Source organism: Oncorhynchus masou, chromosome 32 (assembly GCF_036934945.1).
Source record: "Oncorhynchus masou masou isolate Uvic2021 chromosome 32, UVic_Omas_1.1, whole genome shotgun sequence".
Classification (NCBI taxonomy): Eukaryota; Metazoa; Chordata; class Actinopteri; order Salmoniformes; family Salmonidae; genus Oncorhynchus; species Oncorhynchus masou.
The window spans coordinates 4,256,678-4,279,587 of NC_088243.1; the positions used below are offsets into that span (position 1 = coordinate 4,256,678).

The 22,910-nt window shown below is 45.9% G+C and overlaps 1 protein-coding gene across 3 annotated transcripts in view; it reads right to left on the bottom strand.

The window, feature by feature from the left end:
* Positions 1–22,910, bottom strand: part of LOC135525478 (alpha-actinin-1) — a 92,266-nt gene that overhangs the window by 51,162 nt on the left and 18,194 nt on the right. For all 3 annotated transcript variants that reach the window (XM_064953145.1, XM_064953143.1, XM_064953146.1), the window contains exons 2-4: positions 17,285–17,371; positions 526–613; positions 125–203 (exon numbers count right to left, since the gene is read on the bottom strand). In XM_064953145.1, coding sequence (XP_064809217.1) covers positions 125–203; positions 526–613; positions 17,285–17,371 — 254 coding nt within the window. The remainder of the gene's footprint in view (positions 1–124; positions 204–525; positions 614–17,284; positions 17,372–22,910) is intronic.

Genomic DNA, 22,910 nt, shown 5'->3' on the forward strand with positions numbered 1-22,910 from the left:
TGGCCTTGTGACCCGATACAGACGTGTTATTAGGCGAGAGGAAAAACAGAGGATCATTTCCACCTCGTTAGACGTGATTTGCATTAGTGGTGGAAAGACTGCTAAGGTAAAGCAGTAGCCTCACCTTGCGCAGTTTGCCGTAGTCAATGAGCTCTGGACGGTGTCTGTGAATGAGAGCACAGAATCCCAACCCATCTTTCCAGCTGAGAGAGAGACGGAGAGATGAGAGAACATTTGGATGAATCATAACACACCAAACCATGTGGCTATAGAGCAGCACTGAGGAATCCCTAAACCTACACACTATTTAAATTCACTTTGACCTTCTCTCCCTGTCCATCCTTCCAGAAGGCATTGCCATGTCAGAGAATCTACCCTATATGGACTGATAGATGAGCTACATTCGTGTGCCATCAGGTCCTCATTAAAACAACTACGAGCTCTAACACTCTGATGTACCAGCCTCTGAGTCAGGACTGGTGTTCATAAAGCCGGGTTCATAGAGACCTTGGGTTCTTCTATTACCTAATGTGAAAGTTCTGAATGTTGACATTCTTGTAGGGAGCAGTCTTCCTCTGGCACCACAGAAGAAGACCCTCTTTGGCTGATGTTTCTGTAGGTAGGAGAGGAAAAGAGAGAGGAAGGGAGGAGAGGAGCAGAAGGGAGGAGAGGAGCAGAAGGGAGGAGGAGAGGGAAGAGAAGGGAGGATAGGAGAGGGGAAGAGAAGGGAGGAGAGGAGCAGAAGGGAGGAGGAGAGGGGAAGAGAAGAAGGGGGATAGGAGAGGGGAAGAGAAGGAAGGAGAGGAGCAGAAGGGAGGAGAGGAGCAGAAGGGAGCAGAGGAGCAGAAGGGAGCAGAAGGGAGCAGAAGGGAGGAGAGGAGCAGAAGGGAGGAGAGGAGCAGAAGGGAGGAGAGGAGCAGAAGGGAGGAGAGGAGCAGAAGGGAGGAGAGGAGCAGAAGGGAGGAGAGGAGCAGAAGGGAGGAGAGGAGCAGAAGGGAGGAGAGAGGGAGGAGGAGAGGAGCAGAAGGGAGGAGAGTGGAGGAGAGGAGGAGAGGAGCAGAAGGGAGGAGAGTGGAGGAGAGGAGGAGAGGAGCAGAAGGGAAGAGAGTGGAGGAGAGGAGGAGAGGAGCAGAAGGGAAGAGATGGGATGAGAGGGGAGGAGGAGAGGAGAAGGGAGGATGTAGGCGGAAAAACAAATCAATGACAAATTTGTTAGTTAAAATTGTGCTGTGACATAGGATTGGTTCCAAACGGCATCCCGTTCAAGACTAATCACATTTGTGGCTGTAGGGGGTTTTAAAAGGAGAGGCTGTAGGGGGTTTTAAAAGGAGAGGCTGTAGGGGGTTTTAAAAGGAGAGGCTGTAGGGGGTTTTAAAAGGAGAGGCTGTAGGGGGTTTTAAAAGGAGAGGCTGTAGGGGGGTTTTAAAAGGAGAGGCTGTAGGGGGTTTTAAAAGGAGAGGCTGTAGGGGTTTTAAAAGGAGAGGCTGTAGGGGGTTTTTAAAAGGAGAGGCTGTAGGGGGTTTTAAAAGGAGAGGCTGTAGGGGTTTTACAAAGAGAGAGGCTGTAGGGGTTTTACAAAGGAGAGGCTGTAGGGGGTTTTACAAAGAGAGAGGCTGTAGGGGGTTTTAAAAGGAGAGGCTGTAGGGGGTTTTACAAAGAGAGGCTGTAGGGGGTTTTAAAAAGAGAGAGGCTGTAGGGGTTTTACAAAGAGAGAGGCTGTAGGGGTTTTACAAAGAGAGGCTGTAGGGGTTTTACAAAGAGAGAGGCTGTAGGGGTTTTAAAAGGAGAGGCTGTAGGGGTTTTAAAAGGAGAGGCTGTAGGGGGTTTTAAAAGGAGAGGATGTAGGGGGGTTTACAAAGAGAGGCGCTGTAGGGGGTTTTACAAAGAGAGGCTGTAGGGGGTTTTAAAAAGAGAGAGGCTGTAGGGGTTTTACAAAGAGAGAGGCTGTAGGGGTTTTACAAAGAGAGAGGCTGTAGGGGGTTTTACAAAGAGAGAGGCTGTAGGGGTTTTTAAAAGGAGAGGCTGTAGGGGGTTTTAAAAGGAGAGGCTGTTGGGGTTTTAAAAGGAGAGGCTGTAGGGGGTTTTAAAAGGAGAGGCTGTAGGGGGTTTTAAAAAGAGAGGCTGTAGGGGGTTTTAAAAGGAGAGGCTGTAGGGGGTTTTTCAAAGAGAGAGGCTGTAGGGGGTTTTACAAAGAGAGAGGCTGTAGGGGTTTTTAAAAGGAGAGGCTGTAGGGGGTTTTAAAAGGAGAAGCTGTAGGGGGTTTTAAAAGGAGAGGCTGTAGGGGTTTTGAAAAGGAGAGGCTGTAGGGGTTTTGAAAAGGAGAGGCTGTAGGGGTTTTAAAAGGAGAGGCTGTAGGGGGTTTTAAAAGAGAGGATGTAGGGGTTTTAAAGGAGAGGCTGTAGGGGTTTTGAAAAGGAGAGGCTGTAGGGGTTTTTAAAAAGGAGAGGCTGTAGGGTTTTAAAAGGAGAGGCTGTAGGGGTTTTTAAAAGGAGAGGCTGTAGGGGTTTTAAAAGGAGAGGCTGTAGGGGGTTTTAAAAGGAGAGGCTGTAGGGGGTTTTGAAAAGGAGAGGCTGTAGGGGTTTTGAAAAGGAGAGGCTGTAGGGGGTTTTAAAAGGAGAGGCTGTAGGGGTTTTAAAAGGAGAGGCTGTAGGGGGTTTTAAAAGGAGAGGCTGTAGGGGGTTTAAGGAGAGAGGCTGTAGGGGTTTTTAAAAGGAGAGGCTGTAGGGGGTTTTAAAAGAGAGAGCTGTGGGGGTTTTAAAAGGAGAGCTGTAGGGGGTTTTAAAAGGAGAGGCTGCAGGGGGTTTTACAAAGAGAGAGGCTGTAGGGGGTTTTAAAAGGAGAGGCTGTAGGGGGTTTTACAAAGAGAGAGGCTGTAGGGGGTTTTAAAAGGAGAGGCTGTAGGGGTTTTTAAAAGGAGAGGCTGTAGGGGGTTTGAAAAGGAGAGGCTGTAGGGGGTTTTAAAAGGAGAGGCTGTAGGGGGTTTTAAAAGGAGAGGATGTAGGGGGGTTTACAAAGAGAGGCGCTGTAGGGGGTTTTACAAAGAGAGGCTGTAGGGGGGTTTTAAAAGAGAGAGGCTGTAGGGGTTTTACAAAGAGAGAGGCTGTAGGGGTTTTACAAAGAGAGAGCTGTAGGGGGGTTTACAAAGAGAGAGGCTGTAGGGGTTTTTAAAAGGAGAGGCTGTAGGGGGTTTTAAAAGGAGAGGCTGTAGGGGTTTTAAAAGGAGAGGCTGTAGGGGGTTTTAAAAGGAGAGGCTGTAGGGGTTTTAAAAGGAGAGGCTGTAGGGGGTTTTAAAAGGAGAGGCTGTAGGGGGTTTTAAAAGGAGAGGCTGTAGGGGGTTTTTCAAAGAGAGAGGCTGTAGGGGTTTTACAAAGAGAGAGGCTGTAGGGGTTTTTAAAAGGAGAGGCTGTAGGGGTTTTAAAAGGAGAAGCTGTAGGGGGTTTTAAAAGGAGAGGCTGTAGGGGTTTTGAAAAGGAGAGGCTGTAGGGGTTTTGAAAAGGAGGCTGTAGGGGTTTTTAAAAGGAGAGGCTGTAGGGGTTTTTAAAAGGAGAGGCTGTAGGGGTTTTTAAAAGGAGAGGCTGTAGGGGGTTTTAAAAGGAGAGGCTGTAGGGGGTTTTAAAAGGAGAGGCTGTAGGGGGTTTTAAAAGGAGAGCTGTAGGGGTTTTGAAAAGGAGAGGCTGTAGGGGTTTTGAAAAGGAGAGGCTGTAGGGGGTTTTAAAAGGAGAGGCTGTAGGGGGTTTTAAAAGGAGAGGCTGTAGGGGGTTTTAAAAGGAGAGGCTGTAGGGGGTTTAAGGAGAGAGGCTGTAGGGGTTTTTAAAAGGAGAGGCTGTAGGGGGTTTTAAAAAGAGAGAGGCTGTAGGGGGTTTTAAAAGGAGAGGCTGTAGGGGGTTTTAAAAGGAGAGGCTGCAGGGGGTTTTACAAAGAGAGAGGCTGTAGGGGGTTTTAAAAGGAGAGGCTGTAGGGGGGTTTTAAAAGGAGAGGCTGTAGGGGGTTTTACAAAGAGAGAGGCTGTAGGGGGTTTTAAAAGGAGAGGCTGTAGGGGTTTTTAAAAGGAGAGGCTGTAGGGGGGTTTGAAAAGGAGAGGCTGTAGGGGGTTTTAAAAGAGAGGCTATAGGGGTTTTAAGAAGAGAGGCTGTAGGGGTTTTTAAAAGGAGAGGCTGTAGGGGTTTTTAAAAGGAGAGGCTGTAGGGGGTTTTAAAAGGAGAGGCTGTAGGGGTTTTTAAAAAGAGACAGGCTGTAGGGGGTTTTAAAAGGAGAGGCTGTAGGGGGTTTTAAAAGGAGAGGCTGCAGGGGGTTTTACAAAGAGAGAGGCTGTAGGGGGTTTAAAAGGAGAGGCTGTAGGGGGTTTTAAAAGGAGAGGCTGTAGGGGGTTTGAAAAGGAGAGGCTGTAGGGGGTTTTAAAAAGAGAGGCTATAGGGGTTTTAAGAAGAGAGGCTGTAGGGGTTTTTAAAAGGAGAGGCTGTAGGGGTTTTTAAAAGGAGAGGCTGTAGGGGGTTTTAAAAGGAGAGGCTGTAGGGGTTTTTAAAAAGAGACAGGCTGTAGGGGGTTTTAAAAGGAGAGGCTGTAGGGGGTTTTAAAAGGAGAGGCTGCAGGGGGTTTTACAAAGAGAGAGGCTGTAGGGGGTTTTAAAAGGAGAGGCTGTAGGGGGTTTTAAAAGGAGAGGCTGTAGGGGGTTTTACAAAGAGAGAGGCTGTAGGGGGTTTTAAAAGGAGAGGCTGTAGGGGTTTTTAAAAGGAGAGGCTGTAGGGGTTTGAAAAGGAGAGGCTGTAGGGGGTTTTAAAAAGAGAGGCTATAGGGGTTTTAAGAAGAGAGGCTGTAGGGGTTTTTAAAAGGAGAGGCTGTAGGGGTTTTTAAAAGGAGAGGCTGTAGGGGGTTTTAAAAGGAGAGGCTGTAGGGGTTTTTAAAAAGAGACAGGCTGTAGGGGGTTTTAAAAGGAGAGGCTGTAGGGGGTTTTAAAAGGAGAGGCTGTAGGGGTTTTAAAAGGAGAGGCTGTAGGGGGTTTTAAAAGGAGAGGCTGTAGGGGGTTTTAAAAGGAGAGGCTGTAGGGGGTTTTAAAAGGAGAGGCTGTAGGGGTTTTACAAAGAGAGAGGCTGTAGGGGGGTTTTACAAAGAGAGAGGCTAAAGGGGGGTTTTAAAAGGAGAGGCTGTAGGGGGGTTTTTAAAAGGAGAGGCTGTAGGGGGTTTAAAAGGAGAGGCTGTAGGGGGTTTTAAAAGGAGAGGCTGTAGGGGTTTTTAAAAGGAGAGGCTGTAGGGGGTTTTTAAAAGGAGAGGCTGTAGGGGGTTTTACAAAGAGAGAGGCTGTAGGGGGTTTTACAAAGAGAGAGGCTGTAGGGGTTTTTAAAAGGAGAAGCTGTAGGGGGTTTTAAAAGGAGAGGCTGTAGGGGTTTTGAAAAGGAGAGGCTGTAGGGGTTTTGAAAAGGAGAGGCTGTAGGGGTTTTTAAAAGGAGAGGCTGTAGGGGTTTTTAAAAGGAGAGGCTGTAGGGGGTTTTAAAAGGAGAGGCTGTAGGGGGTTTTAAAAGGAGAGGCTGTAGGGGGTTTTAAAAGGAGAGGCTGTAGGGGGTTTTAAAAGGAGAGGCTGTAGGGGGTTTTGAAAAGGAGAGGCTGTAGGGGTTTTGAAAAGGAGAGGCTGTAGGGGGTTTTAAAAGGAGAGGCTGTAGGGGGTTTTAAAAGGAAAGGCTGTAGGGGGTTTTAAAAGGAGAGGCTGTAGGGTTTTTAAAAGGAGAGGCTGTAGGGGGTTTTAAAAAGAGAGAGGCTGTAGGGGGTTTTAAAAGGAGAGGCTGTAGGGGGTTTTAAAAGGAGAGGCTGTAGGGGGTTTTAAAAGGAGAGGCTGCAGGGGGTTTTACAAAGAGAGAGGCTGTAGGGGGTTTTAAAAGGAGAGGCTGTAGGGGGTTTTACAAAGAGAGGGGCTGTAGGGGGTTTTAAAAGGAGAGGCTGTAGGGGTTTTTAAAAGGAGAGGCTGTAGGGGGTTTTAAAAAGAGTGGCTATAGGGGTTTTAAGAAGAGAGGCTGTAGGGGTTTTTAAAAGGAGAGGCTGTAGGGGTTTTTAAAAGGAGAGGCTGTAGGGGGTTTTAAAAGTAGAGGCTGTAGGGGGTTTTAAAAAGAGAAAGGCTGTAGGGGGTTTTAAAAGGAGAGGCTGTAGGGGGTTTTAAAAGGAGAGGCTGTAGGGGTTTTAAAAGGAGAGGCTGTAGGGGTTTTAAAAGGAGAGGCTGTAGGGGTTTTAAAAGGAGAGGCTGTAGGGGTTTTAAAAGGAGAGGCTGTAGGGGGTTTTACAAAGAGAGAGGCTGTAGGGGGTTTTACAAAGAGAGAGGCTATAGGGGGTTTTAAAAGGAGAGGCTGTAGGGGGGGTTTAAAAGGAGAGGCTGTAGGGGGTTTTTAAAAGGAGAGGCTGTAGGGGGTTTTAAAAGGAGAGGCTGTAGGGGTTTTAAAAGGAGAGGCTGTAGGGGTTTTTAAAAGGAGAGGCTGTAGGGGTTTTAAAAGGAGAAGCTGTAGGGGGTTTTAAAAGGAGAGGCTGTAGGGGTTTTGAAAAGGAGAGGCTGTAGGGGTTTTTAAAAGGAGAGGCTGTAGGGGTTTTTAAAAGGAGAGGCTGTAGGGGGTTTTAAAAGGAGAGGCTGTAGGGGGTTTTAAAAGGAGAGGCTGTAGGGGGTTTTGAAAAGGAGAGGCTGTAGGGGGTTTTGAAAAGGAGAGGCTGTAGGGGGTTTTAAAAGGAGAGGCTGTAGGGGGTTTTAAAAGGAGAGGCTGTAGGGGGTTTTAAAAGGAGAGGCTGTAGGGGGGTTTTAAAAGGAGAGGCTGTAGGGGGTTTTAAAAGGAGAGGCTGTAGGGGGTTTAAGGAGAGAGGCTGTAGGGGTTTTTAAAAGGAGAGGCTGTAGGGGGTTTTAAAAGAGAGAGGCTGTAGGGGTTTTAAAAGGAGAGGCTGCAGGGGGTTTTAAAAGGAGAGGCTGCAGGGGTTTTTAAAAAGAGAAAGGCTGTAGGGGGTTTTAAAAGGAGAGGCTGTAGGGGGGTTTTAAAAGGAGAGGCTGTAGGGGTTTTAAAAGGAGAGGCTGTAGGGGGTTTTAAAAGGAGAGGCTGTAGGGGGGTTTTAAAAGGAGAGGCTGTAGGGGGGTTTAAGGAGAGAGGCTGTAGGGGTTTTTAATAATATATATAATAATAAATAATAATAATATATCCCATTTAGCAGACGCTTTTGTCCAAAGCGACTTACAAGTCGGCTGGGGCCACTACTTTAACATATGGGTGGTCCCAGCGGGAATCGAACCCACGACGCTTGGCGTTGCAAGCGCCGTGCTCTACCGACTGAGCCACACAGGACCCCCCTTAAAAGGAGAGAGGCTGTAGGGGGTTTTAAAAAGAGAGAGGCTGTAGGGGGTTTTAAAAGGAGAGGCTGTAGGGGGTTTTAAAAGGAGAGGCTGCAGGGGGTTTTACAAAGAGAGAGGCTGTAGGGGTTTTAAAAGGAGAGGCTGTAGGGGGTTTAAGGAGAGAGGCTGTAGGGGTTTTTAAAAGGAGAGGCTGTAGGGGTTTTAAAAAGAGAGAGCTGTAGGGGGTTTTAAAAGGAGAGGCTGTAGGGGTTTTAAAGGAGAGGCTGTAGGGGGTTTTTAAAAAGAGAAAGGCTGTAGGGGTTTTAAAAGGAGAGGCTGTAGGGGGTTTTAAAAGGAGAGGCTGTAGGGGTTTTAAAAGGAGAGGCTGTAGGGGGTTTTAAAAGGAGAGGCTGTAGGGGGTTTTAAAAGGAGAGGCTGTAGGGGTTTAAGGAGAGGGCTGTAGGGGTTTTTAAAAGGAGAGGCTGTAGGGGGTTTTAAAAAGAGAGAGGCTGTAGGGGGGTTTTAAAAGGAGAGGCTGTAGGGGGTTTTAAAAGGAGAGGCTGCAGGGGGTTTTACAAAGAGAGAGGCTGTAGGGGGGTTTTAAAAGGAGAGGCTGTAGGGGTTTTTAAAAGGAGAGGCTGTAGGGGGGTTTGAAAAGGAGAGGCTGTAGGGGGTTTTAAAAGAGTGGCTATAGGGGTTTTAAGAAGAGAGGCTGTAGGGGTTTTTAAAAGGAGAGGCTGTAGGGGTTTTTAAAAGGAGAGGCTGTAGGGGGGTTTTAAAAGGAGAGGCTGTAGGGGTTTTTAAAAAAGAGAAAGGCTGTAGGGGGTTTTAAAAGGAGAGGCTGTAGGGGATTTTAAAAGGAGAGGCTGTAGGGGTTTTAAAAGGAGAGGCTGTAGGGGTTTTAAAAGGAGAGGCTGTGGGGGTTTTAAAAGGAGAGGCTGTAGGGGGTTTTAAAAGGAGAGGCTGTAGGGGGGTTTTACAAAGAGAGAGGCTGTAGGGGGGTTTTACAAAGAGAGAGGCTATAGGGGTTTTAAAAGGAGAGGCTGTAGGGGGGTTTAAAAGGAGAGGCTGTAGGGGGTTTTTAAAAGGAGAGGCTGTAGGGGTTTTTAAAAGGAGAGGCTGTAGGGGGTTTTAAAAGGAGAGGCTGTAGGGGGGTTTTACAAAGAGAGAGGCTGTAGGGGGTTTTAAAAAGAGAGAGGCTGTAGGGGGTTTTAAAAGGAGAGGCTGTAGGGGGTTTTAAAGGAGAGGCTGCAGGGGTTTTTAAAAAGAGAAAGGCTGTAGGGGGTTTTAAAAGGAGAGGCTGTAGGGGGTTTTAAAAGGAGAGGCTGTAGGGGTTTTAAAAGGAGAGGCTGTAGGGGGTTTTAAAAGGAGAGGCTGTAGGGGGTTTTAAAAGGAGAGGCTGTAGGGGGTTTAAGGAGAGAGGCTGTAGGGGTTTTTAAAAGGAGAGGCTGTAGGGGGTTTTAAAAAGAGAGAGGCTGTAGGGGTTTTAAAAGGAGAGGCTGTAGGGGGTTTTAAAAGGAGAGGCTGCAGGGGTTTTACAAAGAGAGAGGCTGTAGGGGGTTTTAAAAGGAGAGGCTGTAGGGGTTTTTAAAAGGAGAGGCTGTAGGGGTTTGAAAAGGGAGAGGCTGTAGGGGGTTTTAAAAAGAGTGGCTATAGGGGTTTTAAGAAGAGAGGCTGTAGGGGTTTTTAAAAGGAGAGGCTGTAGGGGTTTTTAAAAGGAGAGGCTGTAGGGGGTTTTAAAAGGAGAGGCTGTAGGGGTTTTTAAAAAGAGAAAGGCTGTAGGGGGTTTTAAAAGGAGAGGCTGTAGGGGATTTTAAAAGGAGAGGCTGTAGGGGTTTTTAAAGGAGAGGCTGTAGGGGGTTTTTAAAAGGAGAGGCTGTGGGGGTTTTAAAAGGAGAGGCTGTAGGGGGGTTTTAAAAGGAGAGGCTGTAGGGGGTTTTACAAAGAGAGAGGCTGTAGGGGGTTTTACAAAGAGAGAGGCTATAGGGGTTTTAAAAGGAGAGGCTGTAGGGGGGTTTAAAAGGAGAGGCTGTAGGGGTTTTTAAAAGGAGAGGCTGTAGGGGTTTTTAAAAGGAGAGGCTGTAGGGGGTTTTTAAAAGGAGAGGCTGTAGGGGGTTTTACAAAGAGAGAGGCTGTAGGGGGTTTTAAAAGGAGAAGCTGTAGGGGGTTTTAAAAGGAGAGGCTGTAGGGGTTTTTGAAAAGGAGAGGCTGTAGGGGTTTTGAAAAGGAGAGGCTGTAGGGGGTTTTAAAAGGAGAGGCTGTAGGGGTTTTAAAAGGAGAGGCTGTAGGGGGTTTTAAAAGGAGAGGCTGTAGGGGGTTTTAAAAGGAGAGGCTGTAGGGGTTTTTAAAAGGAGAGGCTGTAGGGGTTTAAGGAGAGGCTGTAGGGGTTTTTAAAAGGAGAGGCTGTAGGGGGTTTTAAAAAGAGAGAGGCTGTAGGGGGTTTTAAAAGGAGAGGCTGTAGGGGTTTTAAAAGGAGAGGCTGCAGGGGTTTTTAAAAAGAGAAAGGCTGTAGGGGGTTTTAAAAGGAGAGGCTGTAGGGGGTTTTAAAAGGAGAGGCTGTAGGGGTTTTAAAAGGAGAGGCTGTAGGGGGTTTTAAAAGGAGAGGCTGTAGGGGGTTTTAAAAGGAGAGGCTGTAGGGGGTTTAAGGAGAGAGGCTGTAGGGGTTTTTAAAAGGAGAGAGGCTGTAGGGGTTTTAAAAAGAGAGAGGCTGTAGGGGTTTTAAAAGGAGAGGCTGTAGGGGGTTTTAAAAGGAGAGGCTGCAGGGGTTTACAAAGAGAGAGGCTGTAGGGGTTTTTAAAAGGAGAGGCTGTAGGGGGTTTAAGGAGAGAGGCTGTAGGGGTTTTTAAAAGGAGAGGCTGTAGGGGGTTTTAAAAAGAGAGAGGCTGTAGGGGGTTTTAAAAGGAGAGGCTGTAGGGGGTTTTAAAAGGAGAGGCTGCAGGGGTTTTTAAAAAGAAAGGCTGTAGGGGTTTTGAAAAGGAGAGGCTGTAGGGGGTTTTAAAAGGAGAGGCTGTAGGGGTTTTAAAAGGAGAGGCTGTAGGGGGTTTTAAAAGGAGAGGCTGTAGGGGGTTTTAAAAGGAGAGGCTGTAGGGGTTTTTAAAAGGAGAGGCTGTAGGGGTTTTTAAAAGGAGAGGCTGTAGGGGTTTTTAAAAGGAGAGGCTGTAGGGGTTTTTAAAAGGAGAGGCTGTAGGGGGTTTAAGGAGAGAGGCTGTAGGGGGTTTTAAAAGGAGAGGCTGTAGGGGGTTTTAAAAGGAGAGGCTGCTGGGGGTTTTACAAAGAGAGAGGCTGTAGGGGGTTTTAAAAGGAGAGGCTGTAGGGGGTTTTACAAAGAGAGAGGCTGTAGGGGGTTTTAAAAGGAGAGGCTGTAGGGGTTTTTAAAAGGAGAGGCTGTAGGGGGTTTGAAAAGGAGAGGCTGTAGGGGGTTTTAAAAAGAGTGGCTATAGGGGTTTTAAGAAGAGAGGCTAAGGGGGTTTTAAAAGGAGAGGCTGTAGGGGTTTTTAAAAGGAGAGGCTGTAGGGGTTTTAAAGGAGAGGCTGTAGGGGTTTTTAAAAAAGAGAAAGGCTGTAGGGGGTTTTAAAAGGAGAGGCTGTAGGGGGTTTTAAAAGGAGAGGCTGTAGGGGTTTTTAAAAGGAGAGGCTGTAGGGGGTTTTAAAAGGAGAGGCTGTAGGGGGTTTTAAAAGGAGAGGCTGTAGGGGTTTTAAAAAAGGAGAGGCTGTAGGGGGTTTTAAAAGGAGAGGCTGTAGGGGTTTTAAAAGGAGAGGCTGTAGGGGGGTTTTAAAAGGAGAGGCTGTAGGGGGTTTTAAAAGGAGAGGCTGTAGGGGTTTTAAAAGGAGAGACTGTAGGGGGTTTTAAAAGGAGAGGCTGTAGGGGGTTTTAAAAGGAGAGGCTGTAGGGGGTTTTAAAAGGAGAGGCTGTAGGGGGTTTTAAAGAGAGAGAGGCTGTAGGGGTTTTTAAAAGGAGAGGCTGTAGGGGGTTTTAAAGAGAGAGAGGCTGTAGGGGTTTTAAAAGGAGAGGCTGTAGGGGGTTTTAAAAGGAGAGGCTGTAGGGGTTTTTAAAAGGAGAGGCTGTAAGGAGAGAGGCTGTAGGGGTTTTTAAAAGGAGAGGCTGTAGGGGGGTTTTAAAAAGAGAGAGGCTGTAGGGGGTTTTAAAAGGAGAGGCTGTAGGGGGTTTTAAAAGGAGAGGCTGCTGGGGTTTTACAAAGAGAGAGGCTGTAGGGGGTTTTAAAAGGAGAGGCTGTAGGGGTTTTTACAAAGAGAGAGGCTGTAGGGGGTTTTAAAAGGAGAGGCTGTAGGGGGTTTTTAAAGGAGAGGCTGTAGGGGGTTTGAAAAGGAGAGGCTGTAGGGGGTTTTAAAAAGAGTGGCTATAGGGGTTTTAAGAAGAGAGGCTAAGGGGGTTTTAAAAGGAGAGGCTGTAGGGGTTTTTAAAAGGAGAGGCTGTAGGGGGTTTTAAAAGGAGAGGCTGTAGGGGTTTTTAAAAAGAGAAAGGCTGTAGGGGGTTTTAAAAGGAGAGGCTGTAGGGGGTTTTAAAAGGAGAGGCTGTAGGGGTTTTAAAAGGAGAGGCTGTAGGGGGTTTTAAAAGGAGAGGCTGTAGGGGGTTTTAAAAGGAGAGGCTGTAGGGGGTTTTAAAAGGAGAGGCTGTAGGGTTTTAAAAGGAGAGACTGTAGGGGTTTTAAAAGGAGAGGCTGTAGGGGGTTTTAAAAGGAGAGGCTGTAGGGGGTTTTAAAAGGAGAGGCTGTAGGGGGTTTTAAAAGGAGAGGCTGTAGGGGGTTTTAAAAGGAGAGGCTGTAGGGGGTTTTTAAAAGGAGAGGCTGTAGGGGGTTTTAAAGAGAGAGAGGCTGTAGGGGTTTTTAAAAGGAGAGGCTGTAGGGGGTTTTAAAGAGAGAGAGGCTGTAGGGGTTTTAAAAGGAGAGGCTGTAGGGGGTTTTAAAAGGAGAGGCTGTAGGGGGTTTTAAAAGGAGAGGCTGTAGGGGTTTTTAAAAGGAGAGGCTGTAGGGGTTTTAAAAGGAGAGGCTGTAGGGGGTTTTAAAAGGAGAGGCTGTAGGGGGTTTTAAAAGGAGAGGCTGTAGGGGTTTTTAAAAGGAGAGGCTGTAGGGGTTTTTAAAAGGAGAGGCTGTAGGGGTTTTAAAAGGAGAGGCTGTAGGGGGTTTTAAAAGGAGAGGCTGTAGGGGTTTTAAAAGGAGAGGCTGTAGGGGTTTTAAAAGGAGAGACTGTAGGGGTTTTAAAAGGAGAGGCTGTAGGGGGTTTTAAAAGGAGAGGCTGTAGGGGGTTTTAAAAGGAGAGGCTGTAGGGGTTTTAAAGAGAGAGAGGCTGTAGGGGTTTTTAAAAGGAGAGGCTGTAGGGGGTTTTAAAGAGAGAGAGGCTGTAGGGGTTTTAAAAGGAGAGGCTGTAGGGGGTTTTAAAAGGGAGAGGCTGTAGGGGGTTTTAAAAGGAGAGGCTGTAGGGGGTTTTAAAAGGAGAGGCTGTAGGGGGTTTTAAAAGGAGAGGCTGTAGGGGGTTTTAAAAGGAGAGGCTGTAGGGGGTTTTAAAGGAGAGGAGGGGGGTTTTAAAAGGAGAGGCTGTAGGGGGGTTTTAAAGGAGAGGCTGTAGGGGTTTTAAAAGGAGAGGCTGTAGGGGTTTTAAAAGGAGAGGCTGTAGGGGGTTTTAAAAGGAGAGGCTGTAGGGGGTTTTAAAAGGAGAGGCTGTAGTTTTAAAAGGAGAGGCTGTAGGGGTTTAAAAGGAGAGGCTGTAGGGGGTTTTAAAAGGAGAGGCTGTAGGGGGTTTTAAAGAGAGAGAGGCTGTAGGGGTTTTTAAAAGGAGAGGCTGTAGGGGGTTTTAAAGAGAGAGAGGCTGTAGGGGTTTTAAAAGGAGAGGCTGTAGGGGGTTTTAAAAGGAGAGGCTGTAGGGGGTTTTAAAAGGAGAGGCTGTAGGGGTTTTTAAAAGGAGAGGCTGTAGGGGTTTTAAAAGGAGAGGCTGTAGGGGTTTTAAAAGGAGAGGCTGTAGGGGGTTTTAAAAGGAGAGGCTGTAGGGGTTTTAAAAGGAGAGACTGTAGGGGGTTTTAAAAGGAGAGGCTGTAGGGGGTTTTAAAAGGAGAGGCTGTAGGTGGTTTTAAAAGGAGAGGCTGTAGGGGGTTTTAAAGAGAGAGAGGCTGTAGGGGTTTTTAAAAGGAGAGGCTGTAGGGGGTTTTAAAGAGAGAGAGGCTGTAGGGGTTTTAAAAGGAGAGGCTGTAGGGGGTTTTAAAAGGAGAGGCTGTAGGGGGTTTTAAAAGGAGAGGCTGTAGGGGGTTTTTAAAAAGGAGAGGCTGTAGGGGTTTTTAAAAGGGAGAGGCTGTAGGGGTTTTAAAAGGAGAGGCTGTAGGGGGTTTTAAAAGGAGAGGCTGTAGGGGGTTTTAAAAGGAGAGGCTGTAGGGTTTTTAAAAGGAGAGGCTGTAGGGGTTTTTAAAAGGAGAGGCTGTAGGGGGTTTTAAAAGGAGAGGCTGTAGGGGGTTTAAAAGGAGAGGCTGTAGGGGGTTTTAAAAGGAGAGGCTGTAGGGGTTTTAAAAGGAGAGACTGTAGGGGTTTTAAAAGGAGAGGCTGTAGGGGGTTTTAAAAGGAGAGGCTGTAGGGGGTTTTAAAAGGAGAGGCTGTAGGGGGTTTTAAAGAGAGAGGCTGTAGGGGTTTTTAAAAGGAGAGGCTGTAGGGGTTTTAAAGAGAGAGAGGCTGTAGGGGTTTTAAAAGGAGAGGCTGTAGGGGGTTTTAAAAGGAGAGGCTGTAGGGGGTTTTAAAAGGAGAGGCTGTAGGGGGGTTTTAAAAGGAGAGGCTGTAGGGGGTTTTAAAAGGAGAGGCTGTAGGGGTTTTAAAAGGAGAGGCTGTAGGGGGTTTTAAAAGGAGAGACTGTAGGGGGTTTTAAAAGGAGAGGCTGTAGGGGGTTTTAAAAGGAGAGGCTGTAGGGGTTTTAAAAGGAGAGGCTGTAGGGGGTTTTAAAGAGAGAGAGGCTGTAGGGGTTTTTAAAAGGAGAGGCTGTAGGGGTTTAAAGAGAGAGAGGCTGTAGGGGTTTTAAAAGGAGAGGCTGTAGGGGGTTTTAAAAGGAGAGGCTGTAGGGGGTTTTAAAAGGAGAGGCTGTAGGGGGGTTTTAAAAGGAGAGGCTGTAGGGGTTTTTAAAGGAGAGGCTGTAGGGGTTTTAAAGGAGAGGCTGTAGGGGTTTTAAAAGGAGAGGCTGTAGGGGGTTTTAAAAGGAGAGGCTGTAGGGGTTTTTAAAAGGAGAGGCTGTAGGGGTTTTTAAAAAGGAGAGGCTGTACTCCTTTTAAAAGGAGAGGCTGTAGGGGGTTTTAAAAGGAGAGGCTGTAGGGGGTTTTAAAAGGAGAGGCTGTAGGGGTTTTAAAAGGAGAGACTGTAGGGGTTTTAAAAGGAGAGGCTGTAGGGGGTTTTAAAAGGAGAGGCTGTAGGGGTTTTTAAAAGGAGAGGCTGTAGGGGGTTTTAAAGAGAGAGAGGCTGTAGGGGTTTTTAAAAGGAGAGGCTGTAGGGGGTTTTAAAGAGAGAGAGGCTGTAGGGGTTTTAAAAGGAGAGGCTGTAGGGGGGTTTTAAAAGGAGAGGCTGTAGGGGGGTTTAAAAGGAGAGGCTGTAGGGGTTTTAAAAGGAGAGGCTGTAGGGGTTTTAAAAGGAGAGGCTGTAGGGGGTTTTAAAAGGAGAGGCTGTAGGGGGGTTTTAAAAGGAGAGGCTGTAGGGGTTTTTAAAAGGAGAGGCTGTAGGGGTTTTAAAAGGAGAGGCTGTAGGGGTTTTTAAAAGGAGAGGCTGTAGGGGTTTTAAAAGGAGAGGCTGTAGGGGTTTTTAAAAGGAGAGGCTGTAGGGGTTTTTAAAAGGAGAGGCTGTAGGGGGTTTTAAAAGGAGAGCTGTAGGGGGGTTTTTAAAAGGAGAGGCTGTAGGGGGTTTTAAAAGGAGAGGCTGTAGGGGGTTTTAAAAGGAGAGACTGTAGGGGGTTTTAAAAGGAGAGGCTGTGGGGGTTTTAAAAGGAGAGGCTGTAGGGGGTTTTAAAAGGAGAGGCTGTAGGGGGTTTTAAAGAGAGAGAGGCTGTAGGGGTTTTTAAAAGGAGAGGCTGTAGGGGGTTTTAAAGGAGAGAGGCTGTAGGGGTTTTAAAAGGAGAGGCTGTAGGGGGTTTTAAAAGGAGAGGCTGTAGGGGGTTTTAAAAGGAGAGGCTGTAGGGGTTTTTAAAAGGAGAGGCTGTAGGGGTTTTAAAAGGAGAGGCTGTAGGGGTTTTTAAAAGGAGAGGCTGTAGGGGGTTTTAAAAGGAGAGGCTGTAGTGGGTTTTAAAAGGAGAGGCTGTAGGGGTTTTAAAAGGAGAGGCTGTAGGGGTTTTTAAAAGGAGAGGCTGTAGGGGATCTAAAACGAGACGGGGAATCATTCATATCTGAAATATCTCAAGTTCTCATGTCTTTATATCAAGGAATAATAATAACAATAATAAATACAATAATAATAACAATAATGAATAATAATCATAAATAATAATAACAACAATCAATAATAATGATGAAATGATTAATATTAATAATGAATAATAATGTTGAATAATGATAATAATAATAATAATAACAACAATCATTAATAATGATGAATAATGAATCATATTAATAATGAATAATAATGACGAATAATGATAATAATGATTCATAATAATGAATAATAATAATGAATAATAATAATGACGAATAATGATTAATAATAATGATGAATAATGATGAATAATAATGAATAATAATAATAATGACAAATAATGATTAATAATGATTGATAATAATGAATAATAATAATAATGATGAATAATAATAATAATGAATAATAATAAAGGCTGGGTTAATTCAATCAAAACATCAGCAGGAAGAATGCCCTAATGTCCTCATGTTATATGGTATATTACTACGGTATATATTCATCTATCATGTTATATGGTATATTACTACGGTATATATTCACCTATCATGTTATATGGTATATTACTACGGTATATATTCATCTATCATGTTATATGGTATATTACTACAGTATATATTCATCTTTAATGATATATGGTATATTACTACGGTATATATTCATCTATCATGTTATATGGTATATTACTACAGTATATATTCATCTATCATGTTATATGGTATATTACTACAGTATATATTCATCTTTAATGTTATATGGTATATTACTACGTATATATTCATCTATCATGTTATATGGTATATTACTACAGTATATATTCATCTTTAATGTTATATGGTATATTACTACGGTATATATTCATCTATCATGTTATATGGTATATTACTACAGTATATATTCATCTTTCATGTTATATGGTATATTACTACGGTATATATTATGACATTATGTATTAATCTATCATGTTATATGGTATATTACTATGGTATATATTAATCTATCATGTTATATGGTATATTACTACGGTATGTAATCTATCATGTTATATGGTATATTACTATCATGTTATATGGCACTTGCTAGTATATATTAATCTATCATGTTATATGGTATATTACTACAGTATATATTAATCTATCATGTTATATGGTATATTACTACAGTACTCATGTACTTGTATATAACTTATGTTTTAGTATACATGCAAAGCCAACAATACAAAATGCATCTGATACTTACTAATTCAATTTGAATGTAAATTTGAGCTGCCTACTGTAACCCCAATCCCATTTTACTCTGCCCAAGGTACCACCGAAGTACCCACTCTTACGCCATTTACCAGTAGGCCTATTGCCTCATGAGTCTTTTCAAATACCCCTGTGGACAGGCCAAGTACCCCTGTGGACAGGCCAAGTACTCCTGTGGACAGGCCAAGTACCCTGTGGACAGGCCAAGTACCCCTGTGGACAGGCTAAGTACCCCTGTGGACAGGCCAAGTACCCCCACAGGATTGCACCCATGTGGATATAATGCGTTATAACATGTTGTAAGCATGAATAAGCCTTTATAATGTGTTATAAACAAGAGGAAGTCAGAGGAGGACATCTACATCCTGGTACCTTCCACAGAGATGTCCTGGATGGCGAAGCGAAGGATTATGGTCCAGATCATTCCCAGGGTCATTTTAGCGTTGCCGTCGACGATCTCTGCAGGAGAGGAGAGGAAGAGGGAGAGGAGAAGGAGAGGAGAAGGAGAGGAGAAGGAGAGGAGAAGGAGAGGAGAAGGAGAGGAGAGTGAGAGGAGAGTGAGAGGAGAGTGAGAGGAGAGTGAGAGGAGAGGAGAGGAGAGGAAGAGGAGAGGTAGAGGAGAGGTAGAGGAGGAGAGGAGAGGAGAGGTAGAGGTCAGCCTGAGGTCACATTGACAGCACTACTATAGTTTCACTATTTGATGTATATCAGGATTATGATTTCATTACTGGTGAAATAACATGAACTACAGTACTCCTACAGGCACTACAGTACTCCTACAGGCACTACAGTACTCCTACAGGCACTACAGTACTCCTACATGCACTACAGTACTCCTACAGGCACTACAGTACTCCTACAGGCACTACAGTACTCCCACAGGCACTACAGTACTCCTACAGGCACTACAGTACTCCTACAGGCACTACAGTACTCCTACAGGCACTACAGTACTCCTACAGGCACTACAGTACTCCTACAGGCACTACAGTACTCCTACAGGCACTACAGTACTCCTACAGGCACTACAGTACTCCTACAGGCACTACAGTACTCCTACAGGCACTACAGTACTCCTACAGGCACTACAGTACTCCTACAGGCACTACAGTACTCCCACAGGCACTACAGTACTCCTACATGCACTACAGTACTCCTACAGGCACTACAGTACTCCTACAGGCACTACAGTACTCCTACAGGCACTACAGTACTCCTACAGGCACTACAGTACTCCTACAGGCACTACAGTACTCCTACATGCACTACAGTACTCCTACAGGCACTACAGTACTCCTACAGGCGCTACAGTACTCCTACAGGCGCTACAGTACTCCTACAGGCACTACAGTACTCCTACAGGCGCTACAGTACTCCTACAGGCGCTACAGTACTCCTACAGGCGCTACAGTACTCCTACAGGCACTACAGTACTCCTACAGGCACTACAGTACTCCTACATGCACTACAGTACTCCCCACAGGCACTACAGTACTCCTACAGGCACTACAGTACTCCTACAGGCACTACAGTACTCCTACAGGCACTACAGTACTCCTACAGGCACTACAGTACTCCTACGGGCACTACAGTACTCCTACAGGCACTACAGTACTCCTACAGGCACTACAGTACTCCCACAGGCACTACAGTACTCCTACAGGCACTACAGTACTCCCACAGGCACTACAGTACTCCCCACAGGCACTACAGTACTCCTACATGCACTACAGTACTCCCCAGGCACTACAGTACTCCCACAGTACTCCTACAGTACTCCTACAGGCACTACAGTACTCCTACAGGCACTACAGTACTCCCACATGCACTACAGTACTCCCACAGGCACTACAGTACTCCCACAGGCACTACAGTACTCCCACAGGCACTACAGTACTCCCACAGGCACTACAGTACTCCTACAGGCACTACAGTACTCCCACAGGCACTACAGTACTCCCACAGGCACTACAGTACTCCTACAGGCACTACAGTACTCCCACAGGCACTACAGTACTCCCACAGGCACTACAGTACTCCTACAGGCACTACAGTACTCCTACAGGCACTACAGTACTCCTACAGGCACTACATGAACTACAGTACTCCTACAGGCACTACAGTACTCCTACATGCACTACAGTACTCCTACAGGCACTACAGTACTCCTACAGGCACTACATGAACTACAGTACTCCTACATGCACTACAGTACTCCCACAGGCACTACAGTACTCCCACAGGCACTACAGTACTCCCACAGGCACTACAGTACTCCCACAGGCACTACAGTACTCCCACAGGCACTACAGTACTCCCCAGGCACTACAGTACTCCCACAGGCACTACAGTACTCCCACAGGCACTACAGTACTCCCACAGGCACTACAGTACTCCCACAGGCACTACAGTACTCCCACAGGCACTACAGTACTCCCACAGGCACTACAGTACTCCCACAGGCACTACAGTACTCCCACAGGCACTACAGTACTCCCACAGGCACTACAGTACTCCTACAGGCACTACAGTACTCCTACAGGCACTACAGTACTCCTACAGGCACTACAGTACTCCTACAGGCACTACAGTACTCCTACAGGCACTACAGTACTCCTACAGGCACTACAGTACTCCTACAGGCACTACAGTACTCCTACATGCACTACAGTACTCCTACAGGCACTACAGTACTCCTACAGGCACTACAGTACTCCTACAGGCACTACAGTACTCCTACAGGCACTACAGTACTCCTACAGGCACTACAGTACTCCTACAGGCACTACATGAACTACAGTACTCTACAGGCACTACAGTACTCCTACAGGCACTACAGTACTCCTACAGGCACTACAGTACTCCTACAGGCACTACAGTACTCCTACAGGCACTACAGTACTCCTACATGCACTACAGTACTCCTACAGGCACTACAGTACTCCTACATGCACTACAGTACTCCCACAGGCACTACAGTACTCCTACAGGCACTACAGTACTCCTACAGGCACTACATGAACTACAGTACTCCTACATGCACTACAGTACTCCTACAGGCACTACATGAACTACAGTACCCTGCATGCACTACAGTACTCCTACAGGCACTACAGTACTCCTACATGCACTACATGAACTACAGTACTCCTACATGCACTACAGTACTCCTACATGCACTACAGTACTCCTACATGCACTTACAGTACTCCTACATGCACTACAGTACTCCTACATGCACTTACAGTACTCCTACATGCACTACAGTACTCCTACATGCACTACAGTACTCCTACATGCACTACAGTACTCCTACATGCACTACAGTACTCCTACATGCACTACAGTACTCCTACATGCACTACAGTACTCCTACATGCACTACAGTACTCCTACATGCACTACAGTACTCCTACATGCACTACAGTACTCCTACATGCACTACAGTACTCCTACATGCACTACAGTACTCCTACATGCACTACAGTACTCCTACATGCACTACAGTACTCCTACATGCACTACAGTACTCCTACATGCACTACAGTACTCCTACATGCACTACAGTACTCCTACATGCACTACAGTACTCCTACATGCACTACAGTACTCCTACATGCACTACAGTACTCCTACATGCACTACAGTACTCCTACATGCACTACAGTACTCCTACATGCACTACAGTACTCCTACATGCACTACAGTACTCCTACAGGCACTACAGTACTCCTACAGGCACTACAGTACTCCTACAGGCACTACAGTACTCCTACAGGCACTACAGTACTCCTACAGGCACTACAGTACTCCTACAGGCACTACAGTACTCCTACAGGCACTACAGTACTCCTACAGGCACTACAGTACTCCTACAGGCACTACAGTACTCCTACAGGCACTACATGAACTACAGTACTCCTACAGGCACTACAGTACTCCTACATGCACTACAGTACTCCTACAGGCACTACAGTACTCCTACAGGCACTACATGAACTACAGTACTCCTACAGGCACTACAGTACTCGTACAGGCACTACAGTACTCGTACAGGCACTACAGTACTCGTACAGGCACTACAGTACTCGTACAGGCACTACAGTACTCGTACAGGCACTACAGTACTCGTACAGGCACTACAGTACTCGTACAGGCACTACAGTACTCCTACAGGCACTACAGTACTCCTACAGGCACTACAGTACTCCTACAGGCACTACAGTACTCCTACAGGCACTACAGTACTCCTACAGGCACTACAGTACTCCTACAGGCACTACAGTACTCCTACAGGCACTACAGTACTCCTACAGGCACTACAGTACTCCTACATGCACTACAGTACTCCTACAGGCACTACAGTACTCCTACAGGCACTACAGTACTCCTACAGGCACTACAGTACTCCTACAGGCACTACAGTACTCCTACAGGCACTACAGTACTCCTACAGGCACTACAGTACTCCTACAGGCACTACATGAACTACAGTACTCCTACAGGCACTACAGTACTCCTACATGCACTACAGTACTCCTACAGGCACTACAGTACTCCTACAGGCACTACAGTACTCCTACAGGCACTACAGTACTCCTACATGCACTACAGTACTCCTACAGGCACTACAGTACTCCTACATGCACTACAGTACTCCTACAGGCACTACAGTACTCCTACAGGCACTACAGTACTCCTACAGGCACTACATGAACTACAGTACTCCTACATGCACTACAGTACTCCTACAGGCACTACATGAACTACAGTACTCCTGCATGCACTACAGTACTCCTACAGGCACTACAGTACTCCTACATGCACTACATGAACTACAGTACTCCTACATGCACTTACAGTACTCCTACATGCACTACAGTACTCCTACATGCACTTACAGTACTCCTACATGCACTTACAGTACTCCTACATGCACTTACAGTACTCCTACATGCACTTACAGTACTCCTACATGCACTACAGTACTCCTACATGCACTACAGTACTCCTACATGCACTACAGTACTCCTACATGCACTACAGTACTCCTACATGCACTACAGTACTCCTACATGCACTACAGTACTCCTACATGCACTACAGTACTCCTACATGCACTACAGTACTCCTACATGCACTACAGTACTCCTACATGCACTACAGTACTCCTACATGCACTACAGTACTCCTACATGCACTACAGTACTCCTACATGCACTACAGTACTCCTACATGCACTACAGTACTCCTACATGCACTACAGTACTCCTACATGCACTACAGTACTCCTACATGCACTACAGTACTCCTACATGCACTACAGTACTCCTACATGCCTACGTAGCTGCTGTGCTGAATGCCCACTTCTGGTTCTAACTACTGTATTCGATGCCTCTGTCAGCATAATACACGTGATTTTTAATGTTATTTCTCTTCAGGAGGGCTGCGTGCAGCTATTTACGTTTTACACAAAATACGTTGTTGACTTGTTTGTAAAACTTTGTTGTCAGTATGGTAAACATAAGCACGACACAAACAGGCAGGCAGTCTAGAGATGTTTGTGTCAGGGAAAATGTACGGGGTAAAAAGTACATTATTTTCTTTAGGAATGAGGTGAAGTAAAAATAAAAGTCGGCAAAATCAAGTAAAGTACAGAAACCCCCCCCCAAAAAAATAAAAAGTATTTTTTTTACTTAATAAGTACTTTACACCACTGCATTACTATGGCGATGGGCGATGCAAAAGGAACTTGCCCATTGTCAGACTTTTCACCTATTCGGATACACGCTCAGCTGCCGAAAACATTCGGTTTCCCGGAGGTGGAACGCAGCAAGACGCAGACATGTTGTCTAATTAGCGACTGAATGTTGCAAACACTGGCTAGGCTGCGCAGGAAGCAGACAAGGCAAGTAAAGTGCTGTTCTTCTTTCGTCCCAGGAACTACAATATGACAACAATTATAAAGATGAACCTACATCACACAAAACACTGACAG